At 35.5% G+C, this 15,486-nt stretch overlaps 1 protein-coding gene across 1 annotated transcript in view; it reads right to left on the bottom strand.

The window, feature by feature from the left end:
* TTC27 (tetratricopeptide repeat domain 27) overlaps nt 1-15,486 on the bottom strand; it is a 140,345-nt gene that overhangs the window by 95,594 nt on the left and 29,265 nt on the right. Inside the window, exons 7-8 of the mRNA XM_085301181.1 lie at nt 15,221-15,357; nt 10,958-11,070 (exon numbers count right to left, since the gene is read on the bottom strand). Coding sequence (XP_085157307.1) covers nt 10,958-11,070; nt 15,221-15,357 — 250 coding nt within the window. The remainder of the gene's footprint in view (nt 1-10,957; nt 11,071-15,220; nt 15,358-15,486) is intronic.

Below are 15,486 nucleotides of genomic sequence, written 5' to 3'. Positions count from 1 at the left end.
ATCTGTCTCAGAGATTCTATTAACGTGTATCAGATACCATTAACATACTGTACCTATCTCTAAACATTGTTTACTCTAAAGATATAAAATATTAAGACATAATCAAATAAAGACTAAGAAGCACAGCATCTAAAACAAAAAAATAAAATTGATGTCATTCAAGCACTCTTATCTCTACCCTTGCACGCCCCCACAAACAGAAGGAGAGCTATTACATGCGTAGTAGAGCGCCAAGTCTCCTTGCTGATGCTCTGGGTCTCTCCCACGTTCCATCCCTATGGTATAGGGGGGAACAAGGAGAAAACATGGAAAAAGAATACTCTCTCTGGAGAGCACTGATTCAGCACTTCTAAAATGGCTGTTCTTCAGCAATCACTGACATTTAGCAAATTAGAGCAGTCTAGGAATGAATGCAAATGAATCATTAAGGAAATTAAGGGATGTAGTTGAAACAAGTTCCACTCTACAAATGCAAGTTCCATTTGTCCAAAGGACTGCAGCCAAACACAGGCATGCTGAGACGTACATACACAGACACAGCAGAAGCCCCCTGCTGARGTTCAAGTTCCCATTTCTATTAACAGGTAAGATCCCTCTTTCTGTGCAATTTAGCAGATCTATCATTTAGTAGATTAATCAATCGTACAATAGTCTTGACACTTTCTCATCAGAGTTCTCCCAAAGTTTCAAATGGGGGGACTCCATCAAAATAAACATAACTTCCAGTGTCAGCAGTGAATTTTCTAAACATTTTAAAAGAAAAAACAAACTATCACAGAAAGTAATTGGCATGTGAGAGCTGCCCCCATCAGTTTATTGATTAAAACAATAGTATCTAAAATTATTTTATATAAACTATACGATAATGTAAACGGATACCAGGTTTAGTGCTGGTGATTGTTTGCAGTGACATGAACCAACAGGAAAAAAGGTTACAYACATTTCTAACAACTACTGAAAATTATGTGCAAGTGTGAACATGTGTGTGTTTTTATATAGATAAAAAATAGGTTGCTTAACCATGAACTGAAATTTTATAAATGCAGCCCTTTAAGTTTTAAGGTTTCATTAAAACTTTTTTTTCCCCTTTAAAAAGGGGGTTTTTTAATGCTCTTCATAGGATTTTTGCTAATGTTTTATAATGACTGGCAGTCTGTGCAAGCCGGATAATTGTAGCCACAGGGAAATACCAGCTGTGCTTCCCGTGGAGTACTGACACGAAAGGGCTTAGAAGAGCAAAATGAAGACCTTGCCATCCTCTCTTATTCTTACGTTCAGTGAAGCGGGTCTCTGTTTAGAAGCAAAGTTAACTATTACATTAAAAGATAATCACTTCTGACATAACTTGTATGGTTCTTAATTTTTGTGAATAGATTAGTTAAAAAAAGAATACTAGCTATTACAGTAATGCATTCCTTAACCTCCCCTACCTTCTCACAGAAGACTACGCTATTGATGGTTTTTGGAAAGTTCTGAAGAACACTGTTAAGAAACAATTCTGTCATATATATCACTTTTCGGGTTTTTTTTTTTCTTCAGAGTTTTCGTCATGAAAATAGCAAAGAATTCTTCCTGTCTCAGTTGCTTCTTTTCTTGTCTGATGTCAGCTGCTAGCACAAATGCTTATAGTCATGTCATGAAAAACGTGAGGTAGTCAGTCAAGTCATTAAACATTAGTCATTAATACAATTATGGCTTCAGGTGAAAAATAGCAACAAATATCTTTCTGCTACAAAAAGGTAGCAAGAAAATTCCAAACAGTTYAAGAAAATCACCACAACAGGCAACCAGAATGTCTGAGTGACAGATCAGTAGATTCTGAAAAGCACAGGTAAACCAATTAACAGTTACATTTTGACAAAACTGGGTCTTCTTTTTCTGCATCTTAAAAATACATTGATTCAAGCACAAAGTATTAATCCCTCTCCTACTTATTCTTTATAAAGATTTCTGTCATTGCTTTCTGAAACTTATAGGTCCAGCTTTTATAGCTTGCAGCCAGTGATAAAGTAAGTCTCTGCTTTTAATTTGTCACATTCATGTACAGTATTTTAAGATAATTATCGTAATGTAACCCTTGAGAGATGAAGGAAAAAAATGAAATTAATGATGTCCCATACTGAATCAGATTGAATTTAAATTAATTTCTGTAGTTAGAGTAGGAACAGTAGTTTGGTTTAAAGCATTTATAATGACTGTGCCAACTTTTATCAGAATACTTAATAAATATTTCAGTTTTATGTCCTTTATTCAGGTTTCAAGGATAGGTAATTTAGTTTACTCCAGGGCATACAGAATTTGAGAGGCTGCAGTCAAAGCTGAATTTAGGAGCTGCTCATTKTGGGATCTACAATCAGACATCTTTTCATAACAGTATGAAGGAAAGTCATCAATAACTGTATCATTTGGGTTTGAAAGGTATTTTCTGTCCAGTCTTGAATCCTACATTAGGAAAAGTTTTAAAAAAATAAATCATGACACTGGAAGCTTTGGAATAAATGTTTCAGTGAAAACACAAAACCGCAGGAATGAAAACAGAAAAGCCCACCCCAGTTTCAAAAATATGTGTTTGCTTTTCTACCTACATTTCTTAAAAGGATCATAAGGCTACACTAGTACTTCAAAATAACTAATCTGCAGTTCAAAAACAAAAAATGAAGGCATTTATCTAAATGAATTAGACAAAAATCTTAACATTAAACTACTATAATTTTTATGGAAATCAGAAACTTAACCAAATTCATAAACAAAATTATCTTCCAAACAATTAAGAGGGGCAGCTCTAAAAGCTGAAGACCACATGTAGGATATAAAAACTAATGGCAGGTAAAGTGTCATAGGTAGTTGAATGAGATAAGAGGGATAGGAATCAGAAAGGAATAGAAATGTTTTAGATAGAATAAAAGAGTAATAGAGTAAAATCTATTTTGCAGTAGAAAAGTATTTGCTAGTAAATTAGTAAAGCTAAATTTCAAATCAGTTAGAACTTACAACCACTTATTTACTCTGATTAATCAGATCTACAATAGAAATATAATGGGTAAGATATGTAGTTTAAGTAACTAGTCATATACTTTAAGTAGCTATATATATAATTTTTAATAGCAGCAGTAATAGCAATCATTTCAAACTATCCTTTTTTGGACAATGACTGAATATTTCTGTTTCAAGAACAGATTTGGAAAGTTAGCAAATGTTGAAAAAAATCTTATGTTAAAGGCTATCAGAAATAAGAAAGCTTTCTCCAAATAGCTGAAGTTGTATTCAAATGCACAATATAGAAAGAATCAAACTCTGTCAGATAAAATGAAAAAAGATTTGGGGGCTTCTCAGGCTTGCTCAGGCCTTTCCTTGCTATGACTCACTACTTGGCTGCTGGATAATTCTAAAAACGTAAGATAGTTCATTATAAGATAGAGGAACAACTAGCCAAAGGAATCAAAACCAGTGCTAAATCCTTCTTCCAGTACATCAGAAGCAATCATCCTGAGAGTCCATAGGGCCAAATCATAGCCTTGCTATAAATGCCATTGCAGTGAAGCTATATGAATTTATTAAATTAGCATTTATTTTAGAAGAACAGAGTAAAATTCCCACAAAGAGAGTCCTTCTGTCAAAGGGAGAGCTACAGGATTCCATGGAGAGTCTCTCTGAAACTAAAAAGGTGTGAAAGAGGTAATGTTACAAACAGACAAGTGGGATGCTAAGAAATGATCAGGACCAAATAATACTCACAGAAAGTTTAAAGTGAATTTTGGGATGAAATGGCTGAGTTACTAACAGCAGTGTTATAACTTGGAGTTATAACTCCTCTTTAAAACCTCCTCAGTGCCTGAAGATAAGAGGATGGCAAAAATGATGCCAGTCTTTAAATTAATTATGGGGAATCCACATAATGACTGGCTTATAAACAGAACGGTTGCAAGTAAATATGTAGAAACTCTACAGGGAACAGAAAGACTGGACACACCTGAACAAATACAATAGACACAAGGAGAGCCAACTTGGCTTCTGTAAAAGCAATTCCTGCATTACAAATCTGTCGGGGGCTTTTGAAAGGTTAAATAAACATGAAGATATAATAGGTGAGCTTGTTGATAAAAATGAACATTGAYTTCTGCAGGGCTTTTTGGGAAGTTCCTCACTAAAGACTTTCAAAGAAATTAAGCATTTGTGAGATAAGAGGGAATGTCTCAGCAAAGGTAAATAACTGATTACAAAGTAGGAAATAGTATGAGGCAAGTGGTCAGCCATCACAATGAAGGTGGTCACCAGTGGAATCCTGCATGGGTTTTGTGCTATGACTTGCGTGCTATAACATTCATAAACAAACTTGAAAAGGAGAAAGTATAGTCAGTTGAGAAAACTCGCAAAAGATATGACACTTTTTGTGGATGTAAGCAGATTGCAAGTAACTASAGCAGGATCTTACAGGATGGGGAAAGAAGGTAATAAAAAAAAAGTACCACGTCAAGCAATATACAATAGGAAGAACCTCACAAAAAATGATAGAGTTTGAGCTGACTATTTCCATTCAGGAGCAACTCTTCAGCATTGCAACTGCACAAAAACATGAGCCCAGTGCTAAGCAGCAGTTAGAAAAGCAAATCAAAGTGCCAAGAATTAACTGGTTAAGGAACGGAGAATAAAACACTATTAAAAATATATAAAACTACTACATGAAGTCTACATAAAATACCACATAAAACCTTTTTTTGCCTACCTGTGAACAGTATGTGCTGTTCTGGGCCGCTCCTTTCAAAAGCGGTGATTCAGAACTGGAGGTTCAGAAGGTTCAGAAACATACAGCCAGAATGATCAAAGACAAAAACTTCTATGAAGAGAATGACTAAATAGGTTAGAACTAACCAAGGAGAGACACTGCAGCGGTTTTCAAAATTGTTAGCAAAATGAAGAAGGCATTTAGGGATTGACAGCTCATTATCTCTTCCAATGGAAGAGCTATGGGTCACTAAATGAAGCTACTAGGAACCAAAACTAACAAGAGATGATTTTTTGAATAACAGACACAARACATGTGAAGAAGCAGATTTGCCAGAGGATGCTATAGATGTGAGAGGTTTACATGAGTCCAAAAGACAACTAGACAAATATTGGAAAGAGATCCACTGCGTGCTTAGAGATCTCCATTTAGAGGCTGGGAAGACCCTAGAGAGAAGGGAGCAACACATGCTTTCCCTGTTCTTACTTTCCCCTAGGCATCATCTTACAGTCTTTCTTTAAGGCAGAGTATTGAGTTAGATGGTTGAAGACAACAGCCGAGTTTTAGTTTGCTTATGTTTCCCCACACATTACCTGTTCACAAGTGAAGACTATACAAATTAAAGCTCCTCAGGTAACTACTTAAAACTACACTTAATGAAGAACAGATAGGTCAGACTTTCCACATATATATTTTAATAAGTATTTGTCGCTTTTCTGTGCAGTTATACTGGCTGKGTTAATTCTGGGAATGAAAAAGAGTCAAACTCAACTTTACAAGCATTTTCAAAGTTTTGCAAAAACATTTCAGATGACTAATAGTTTCTTATGTAAGTACTCTGAATAGCAAGACAGGAAGTTAATTTCCCAAGTGGAATCTCTTCACACAGCTATATGTACTTGTGCACAGCAATATACTTCATAGAAATGACTTTAAATAGCCATAAGCTGACCATGGTGAGATCGTTAGGACACCTGGCACTATAATTGGTTTGTTCCTTCAAAAATTGACATTTACAAGAGATGCTTGTAAAGATGGTTCAGAGTATCAACAAGTATTTAACAGAAAAATCTCCATCACTTTTAAAAGCTCCAGGATTTTACTTCACACCTTTTACTTTTACAGAATCACAGAATGGTTGAGGTTGGCAGGCAGCTCTGGACAATATCTAGTCCAAAGTTCCTGCTCAAGAGGGTTACTTTAGAGCACATTGCATAGAATTGTGTCTAGAYRGCTTCTGAATATCTCCAGAGAAGGAGACTCCACAACCTCTCTGGGCAACCTGTTCCAGTGCTCTGTCACCCTCATAGTAAAAAAGCTTTCCCTCATGTTCAGATGGACCTGCTTGTGTTCCAGTTTSTGCCTGTTGCCTCTTGTTCTATCACTGGGTACTACCGAGAAGAGTCTGGCCCCGTGCTCTTTATACCCTCCCATTCAGATATTTATACACAATGGTAAGATCCCTCCTCAGTCTTCTCTTTTACAGGCTGAACAGTCCCAGCTCTCAGCCTTTCCTGGARCGATGCTCCAACTCCTTACCTACCATCTTAGTAGCCCTTAGCTGGACTTACTGCAGTAGCTCTATGCCTCTCTCATACTGAGGAGCCCAGAAATACGGTAACAACTATAAGCACTGGCCATCAGTTAGTTTTACATAATCTCTTCCACCTCAACAGCTTGGAAGAAAAAAATACTTTCTATTTATTAGCAATGAAAGCTCACTGATGAATCCAGGTTTGTAATTGTGAAGTACTTCACCAGCTGACATACTACTCAGGCAGCAGTTAACCCATACAAATCACCTGCTTATTACAAAAAGCAAATGAAATGAAACCATATGTTTCATTTCCTGTTCTTGGTACAGAAGCATTACATACATGAAGGAAATAAAATCATCTTGCCTAAGGAAAGAAAGGAGAGAATGGAAAAATACAAAAATAGTTGTTTACCTTCTTTTTCCTTGTACTTCTGATACAAACTACATAGCATTACCTTGCTTTAAAGCACAAAGGTGGCGGCAATCAGGTATCAATTAGCACATGATCCACCTCACTTAACTTCAAAGATCTAAAATTTAGGCATTTAACCTCAGCTAACTGTCTAGGCTTCATTCACAGTCTGTGAGAAAAGACAGATACATGCAGAGAGTGATTCAACCCATTCTAAAGTATGTGCTTGAAGTAGAATGAATCACACTCTGCAGGTGCTCACTTCTCCACTGACTAGAGAGTCAACCAGCTAAGATTAGGGTGGCTAAAGATCTTATCTCACTTAGCTAGGCTTCCCATTTTGTTTCCACTGCCAATATGTGTATTGGAATTTTTACTTTATTTATTTATATTATTTATGATTCCAATAAAATATCTCCTTAGTGTTTATGCAGCTGTTTCAAATATACTTCTACATTTGTTTTGTAAACTGTGTAATATGTTATTATACAGTTTCTTATTGCATAATAAAATTCAGGCTTCCTGTCACTTTCCTTACCAGCTGAGGGTATCAGCTGCTGCGTGTATTCCAACAATGACATAATTTCAGCTACTTCTAAGTGATGAGGGAAACTCACTCTCCTCTCAGTTGCTCAGCATTTTGTTATTATATTAACACATTAAATCATATACTGGCCCATTCTTGTTTACTATCCGTTATGGTTATTTATCAGGACTTGAATGTCTTTCTTCATCAACCTCTGAAAGTTTGGTTCAAAGCTTTATATAATTTTGGACTAAACTTAGTCCAAAATGAGAATTAGTTATCTTCCTATAAAATGACAAAGAAAAGTCCTAAACAGATGATGCTTCTACACTCCTAGAAATTTCTTTTAAAATTTTCTTTATGCTGCAATACTGTTGCAATGAGATGATCTGAAGAGACCTCTAGAGGCTTTCTTCCTGGATAGATACTACAAAGTCTGGATACAACCAAATAGGTAACCTCTGTGTAAACTAGGCAGACTTTATTATCATTTTTCATACCCTGTTTTATTTCACTATCATAAGAGGCAAATATTCTTTTCCTTTAGATTTAGTTCCTCAGATTGTTCGGTACTTGGAAGAGAAGGGATTCAAAGAGAAGTGTGAAAGCCAAACACTTGAAAGGAAATTGTGTTCTTCCATACTGTGGTAAGACTAGAGTCAAGGTGAGCTGGAAAGTGAGATAGGAAAAAAAAAAAAAAAAAAAAAAAAAAAAAAAAAAAAAAAAGGTGAAAAGCAAGAAAAGAAAAAAAAAACAGCTAGCTGTGCCTCGAGGCAGATGAGACAACAGATGAGTATCTTACTAGCTAAGCAAGCTTAGCTTCAACTAGGAGATTAAGGTAATTAAAACAATAGTTTAGTGCATCTGAAACAGGTTTGAGATAAGAGACAGATAAAAACAACAGATGCCAGAGGGAATTGGCTGGGTACAATTTACATTGCTACATTGTTATATAAATGAATTGTTCATAAAAGATTTGCTCTTTCTTCACATCTGTGTAACACTGATTTGGTAAAAAAAACAAAAACACCATCAAATCAGTTCAGCTCTACACACAGCTACAAGCTGGCTTAAGCACACTGCATGAAACATTGCTTGGATTTTTGCAGAGGCAGCTGGTATGAAATATTTTTAATACTTTCAAAAATATTGTATAAGCTCTTAAATTCCATAAGCATCTCATGTGATTAAACGTTTTTCAGTAACTGCAATATTTCCAATTTATTCTGCTATCCATAACATTTCCACATATGTTTCCAAGACTGAATTAACATTATTTAGATAGAAAAATTGTATAGCGAATATATATATATATATATATATATATATATATATATTTTTTTTTTAAACCTGTTGGCTGTGTTTCCTCAATAAACCAGGTCAGTCTCTAAAACTTTATTTACATAAGAAAAACATCCACTTTTGACACTGGCAGTCAACAATAGATACCATTAAAGTGGTGCTGGAACTAAAACAAAGCCTAGTTAAAAATGCTCTGGAAACACAAAGGAAATCTAAGGACTACTTAACTCATGAAATATTTTTTTCTACAGGTTCTCAAACACAAAGGAAAARCCAGAAATTTGCTATAGCCAAGGTCTGAGAAGTACTTTTTTTGTTTAAAAGCTATCACCGAATGCTTTAACATCCATAAGCTTCCCTGAAAATTGATATGCCAATACCTGGTACACATACCAAGGGTATGGCTAGCAATCCAAGTGTAAATGCCATTTCAACATAACGGCCCTAAGTCTCCACACAATAACATTTTTCAAAGCTGAGATTCTACTAACAATTCTGCAACATGTCTAAATATCATATCTTGGCTTCATCTATGACTGAAATTGTTTCAGTTGCTTAACATTATCCCACCCATTGAATGGCATTTATCACTCTTATGGGGAAGCAATATTGAAAGCATTTTTTTTTGTTTTGTTTTTTCCTTTCTTAACTGAGCTTTTTGCCTTGAGTCTTGCCTAACTTGCATGCCATTGGATCATAACCTACACACATGGCCAGAAGGCAAGACCTAGCCACTATTCACAGCATAACTGTGCTGGTTTCAAAGTGACACATTGCGGTCAGGAAATCTGCAGCATAGCCAGCAAGCATCCAATTCAAATTCTACCCTTTAACAAAATACTAAAGACTAATATGCAAATTAAAATTACCTTGGGGAGGGTAGAGGAAGAGGGATATGATAATCCAAATTTAACACAATACTGCTTTAAAAAATAAAGTACACATGAAAACATGTGTCACAAAAAGGGGGAGGGGGGAGATTTTGGGATGGGGTGAAAGACTAGAAATGACTGAGCCAAGAATGAATGTCAGCCACACTACTCACTCCCCTCCTTTGTCCCCAGACTGGATCTAGATGTGACCTTGAAAACAATTCAAAATTAAGCCTTTGGAAATATGAAGAAGTCACAGTACACATTCTATTCATGAATTCTTGACTGCACTGGGTGGGCTGAATGGTTACGAGGCAGAGCTGAAGCCAGAGATGTCCAGCTGCATGTTTAGCTTTAATTATGTAACCAAGAAAGTGTCTGGACCTTCAAAAAGCTGTGGTCTGCAAAACGGGCACACGAAAGGGAACAACCTTCTCTCCACTAGTGACTCCCCCTGCACAAGAAGGGGAGAAAGAGCTGAAAGTTTTGGCAAATGGGGCTGGGGGARAAAAACTGCAAAACAGGCAAAAAATCCCACAAAACAAAAGACTTACTGCCAAATTCTCTTGTTAGCTTCTGTCCCCAAATTCTCTCACTGGCCCTTTCAGTAACTATGCACTTAAACATTTCAGAGTGTAACTGCTACTGCTAGACCCATCTTCATGATAGGGTGATAACAACACTCGTGCCTTCACACAGAATATTGGTCTGGGACTTGGAGCTAGGAATCTCTTCTTGTTCTGCTCCTGGCCACTTTCTGGCTTGGGCAAGAAATTTCAGCAGTACTTTTTCCATTATTTTGCAACTTATGGATCAGAAAAGTGTTCTGAGAATTACAAATGATGGATACTCTTTAGAAGTAACAATCCTTCCTTCACCACAGTAACACTTCTGAAACAATCACACAGTAAACTTAACCGCAATAGGCTAAAAGACCATTAAGTTGTAAAATAAATATATAAATAAATAAATATAAAAGAAAACTAGGCTATTAATTGGAAACCGGCTTATTACACACAAAGCTCAGGCTCCTTTTTGCTATTTTGTGCCCTTTCCAAAACTCACATAGTATAAAACTTTTGAAAACCAGGAAAAGAATACTTAGGTGTAAAACCATGGGAACTCTGTGCTATAACTTTAGCTTGTAACTGCCAATCTGAATACCTACAGTATTCCAATTGTACTCAGTAGTGGTGGTAGGGTTTTTCCTTGAGAAATGAGGTTGATCCTTATACAAGGCTAACACTGCAGGTTCTGACTTTAACTAAATGCCACCATCATATGGTAACTAAATGCCATATGACATTTGAAAGGTAATTAAACAGAGACAGAGGACAAGAAGCTTTTTCAGGGTAAGCGCATGATATAACAATTAATAAAGCATTGCTGAAAATCTGAACTAGACATTAATTTTTCACTCTGAAATAACTGAAAACTTGATCCATTTATAATGCAAATTTCTTAGCTTAATGGTCAACCAGACTATACAATAGGGAAGGAAAGAAAAAAAASCTCAACTTGTCACTGTGTTATTTCATTATTAGAAAGATTCAACTAATTTTCTAGTAACTATGAATTAACTTACCAAACTCCAAGGATTACAGCAAGCTCTTCTGCACACAAATCAGGTATCTGGTACTGATCAGCATCTGCTAATTTTATCTCATTTAACACTGTATCATCATTTAAATCATAATTCTGTTGGAGGGAGAAAAATACATTTTAAAATAGAATGGCAAAAATTATAGAAACAGTTGCAAAGAAATTTTGATGCCTTTTAAGATGTGAAAAAAAATAGACTTGTTTGAGAAAGGTTTACATAAACGTATCATAAAAATATCAAACTGAAAGTAATTTTTCATAATCTTTAATGCTTTCACGGTTATTATTCCTCCAGCTGACTGAGCCAGTGGAAGGACTTTTTCAGGGTTTGGGGGAAGGGGAGAGAGGGAATCCTTCCTTTCAGAAGAAGAAACTACTTTTGCTACAAGGAGAATGGTTATCATGCAGAATGCCTAACAGGAAGGGCACTCAGAGCAACTTTAAGGAGAACAGAATATTCATATTTTTTTAAATAAGGGCTGAACAGTTTTTTCTTCAATAATTTTTTTCTGATAGCATTATCAATAATCTCCTCCTCTATTATACAAAATCTGTTTTGGCTTCTCTGTATGATATTAAATGCTTTCCTAATAGGCAGGTTTTCAGGCTAGTGTCCACAGACCTCTGGGAATCTATAGATTTTTTTTTAAAGTATAAGCAAAGCACAACTAAGAAAAGCATGGTTATTGACAGCACGGTTAAATTCTATATACTGGGAACTGCTCCTTCTGTTGTCGTTTTTAAAGAGGTTCTGCAAATTAAAGAAGTGCAAACAAACTGCCCCACTGAACTGGCATCTCCAGATACTCCTCCTTGGTAAAGGCTAAAATGGGTATTCTGGAAAGATTTGCTCATGAGCAAGCTTTTTTTTGTGACTTATCAAACTTCCCCTGGAACAAAGAGTTTGAGGAGCATTCAGTCTAGCTTTTACAAACAAGTATGCTACCTGAAATTAAATGACTGGCAATGAACTTCAAGAGGAAGGTAATATAATCTATTGCTGAAAAGTGTGAATTGCTTTGTTCATAGAATTTGTGTTTGTTTGCAAACACCAAAGATTCCTTTGATTACATCCAAGGAGGAGGAAGTTGTAATATTGTTTCACCTTCCCCTGAAAAAACAAAGCCTTTAAGTATATCATTGAAGATTTTCCAGTTAACAGAAGTAGTCTTGATAACCGTATCTGGAACTTCCTTTTCTTTTCCATTCAATGCACTTGTAGTAGGGTTTTGATAAATAATTCTTTCATCTGCTAAAGTAAAACAAGAGTCCTCAAATCAAAAACAGGAAGTCTTCAAAATGGGTTATTTGCATTCATCACCAGCACTTTTGATGCTATATAAATGAAACTAAGTGATTTGAGAGATAGTGTGAAGAAGTTGTTGTTTTAATTTTAAATAGAACACTCTTTAAGATGTATTTAAAAAGTCATTTTCTTCCCTTACTACATTAGAWGTATAAGGATTATCTACAACTTCCAAACAAAATTATTTCAGAACAGAGTACTACGTTAATATACTGATATTATTTCATAGGATGTAACAGAAATTACAATTTATATGACAATTAGTTAAATTAAAGTCTACAATTGAATTTTAGCCTGTATAAATAATACTAATTATTTTAACTTCACTATGAAGATTGACCACCTGAGCTGTATTGAAGTTGCAACAGTATGCAAAAATTTTAAAGCATGATTTACATTCTCAGATAAAAAACCTCTTATCCCCCCAAAAGCATAAAAATAGGCCTAATTAAATTAGTCAAACTAATCAAATTTATTCACATATCATTTCATATTAAGAGTCCTAACGCATCACCTCATGCCTGAGGTTTTCCTTTCACAGACACATCAGCAGTTTACCTGAATGCGCACTCTTGAACTACTTAATGATTCTGCAAAAAGCTGACTTGTGAGCAAAGCCTTGAATTTACACCTTCAAACATTCATTCTCCAGTGCAAATAGTTTTCCTTTTAGTGCAACTAGAGATAATACAACTGGTCAGCACCAAGGAGGGGTATGAAGTGCTTTGCCAGAAATCCACCCAGCTGTCAACCCAACAATCAGCCAGTCAACCCTGCAACATTGGCAGCATTTTTAATGGAATGAAATTACTAACCCTTTAACTACAAAATAACTTGTTCAGTAGTCTTACCTTCTCTTTATATAACAGAGTATAACTTTAAGGCCCCAGAACAAAACACTCCAAATGAAAATGAGAATTAGAAGGCGTAACCAGTCTCAGCTTTGCTTTTATACATACTGGCAGGGTTTATGATTCTCTTGGGAAATTTTCCATGCAGCCAGTACAAGTCCAATTTTTGGACAAATAGAGCATTTTATTTGTTTTGCAAACAACAAATGGTAGATGTAAAATAAGAACACTGAAGAAGGGAAGAAAATTTCCCTCTAACAGTTTTGTAACATTTGCCTTTCAAGGTTCCATATGCATATGTTCTGTGAGGAGTCTCAAAATTTCACAAGATTTAGTTCCTGTACATCTTCCACAAGTACTCTTTTAAAGGAATATAAAATACATGAAGCATCTGCCCTAAACTTAGATAGAGATGCAAGATTGTTGTCAATAATTTTTGCATCAGATGGAAAACAGCATTAACTTCAATTTTAGCCTAAATAATTTCAAGATACTCTCAGAGCTGATAAGTTCAGGATGTAGACAAAAGCCTGGCAGAAGAAACACTAGGACTCACGGTTAAAACCCACTGACACACTGACAAGCAGCTGTATTTTGATATTAATTATCAATACAGATATGCTAGTTAAATAATACTTCAATGCACATGCAAAGCAGAGATTCTAGGTAGTCAAGTGCAGTCTAATACCCACGACAGATTTCACACATATGATGTTCAGTAAATGTCTGAAATTGAAGTATCTCAGGTTTTTCTCAAAAAAAGCAATTAGTTCCTCTTCTACCATTTTGTAGAATTTCTGCCATGCATAAAATTCATAAAATAAAAAGTATAAATGAATGCATAAAATTTTGACTTTTAAAAGGTTCCAGTTGACCCAATAGTCATTCCTGAATTCTTCACCAAACCTACTTCAGCTGCAGGTCAAACAAATATAGTATTTTATTAGAAAGGATAATTTATTTCATTCCATGTTACACCCACCACCTAAAACAGTGTAACCATTTTTATTCAAACAGCGTGCCCATTTTATTTCAAACCGAAGTCCTTATTGCATATAGACAAAGGCAAAATTTTCAGTGTCATAAATAACTAGAAAAAAAAAGTTATACAATACTTCTTTTAGGGACCCAGTAAGAACATTTCATCATATCATTTAGCACTTGGTAGTCATACACTTGAGGTGCTACCTAAGTCTGACACATTCATCACCTGGCTTCCCCTGAGCTCTCACTATCCTTAAATGTGTGTGTGTGTGCGCATGCATGTGTGTGTACTTTATCACAGCTGCAAATGAAAAGATAGGATAGTTTCCTAAAATATTTATGTATTAAATTTAGAAAAAAGAATTATTGTCAAATTCCTTTGCTTAAGCTGTCTGTTTGGCCTAGAATCCTATCAAGTCAACCTTTTTGTAAAGTCTCTCCAACCTAAAGACTGACTCTTGGATCATAGGGTCCCAGTTTCTCTTCAACTTCTTTAGCAAATCCAGAGAATCTTAAAAACTAACAAAAACTGATCTTTGTGAAGAAAAATGTCTTTCCAAAACAGTTCAGTGGTTATTAGTCAATTCACAATACAAGTCATTATGCACATGCTTAAGATTAGTAGAGCCAGGTTGCATAATTCATACCAGTCGGAGTAACTAGACCAATCTCCCATCTTTGCACTGTTCCTACACCTGCCTGTCAGTTTTTAAGAGTCTGCAGGCTTCTGTGATGCATTGTAGGCTACTCTGAAAAAAAAAATTCTCTCATCTCTCTCTTTCCAATTCAGTGATTCTCAATCACTACAAATCAATATACAAACTTTGGAAGCTCACCCTTGCAAACAGGCTCTTAGTTGAGCAGCCTCTTACATCTTGGAGAGAGCCATATCTTGTTTTAGCCCATATCCTTTACTATTAGGCGAAGGACTGCCCCATATCCTGTCCAAAAACTTTCAGAAAACATAAGCAAGCTCCTTCTAGATACCACACACTTCTCCCCTGCAAACACCCAAGAAAAGCTTCAAAATAATTTCATTAAAGTGGATTAAAAATCCTGACTGGATTTTTAAGAAATTAAACAATAATTCTTCTCAAATACATACCATTGTTAAGTTTTCTACAGGAGTAGGTGCCGGACTTAGTTCGCTGTGAGGAAGGACGAATTTATCTGTCCTTTGAACATCCAAAATAAGCTGTGCAACATATTTTTCCTGAAATCGTGTTCTTTTTCCCAAAGCACCTACAGAAAGTTTATGTAAGTTACTGACCACTGTAAAACAGTAATTTCACCACATACCAGAAATTACTTATAAAATGAAAAAGAAAGAAACACATTGAAAATTAATCTGTAAGGTTTAGGAGTGGTTTA

Source organism: Rhea americana, unplaced genomic scaffold, assembly GCF_003343005.1.
Source record: "Rhea americana isolate MKP2758 unplaced genomic scaffold, rheAme1 scaffold_173, whole genome shotgun sequence".
NCBI classification, from domain to species: Eukaryota; Metazoa; Chordata; class Aves; order Rheiformes; family Rheidae; genus Rhea; species Rhea americana.
The sequence above is the reverse complement of the archived record's forward strand: the minus strand, read 5'-3'. Positions and strand labels throughout refer to the sequence as shown.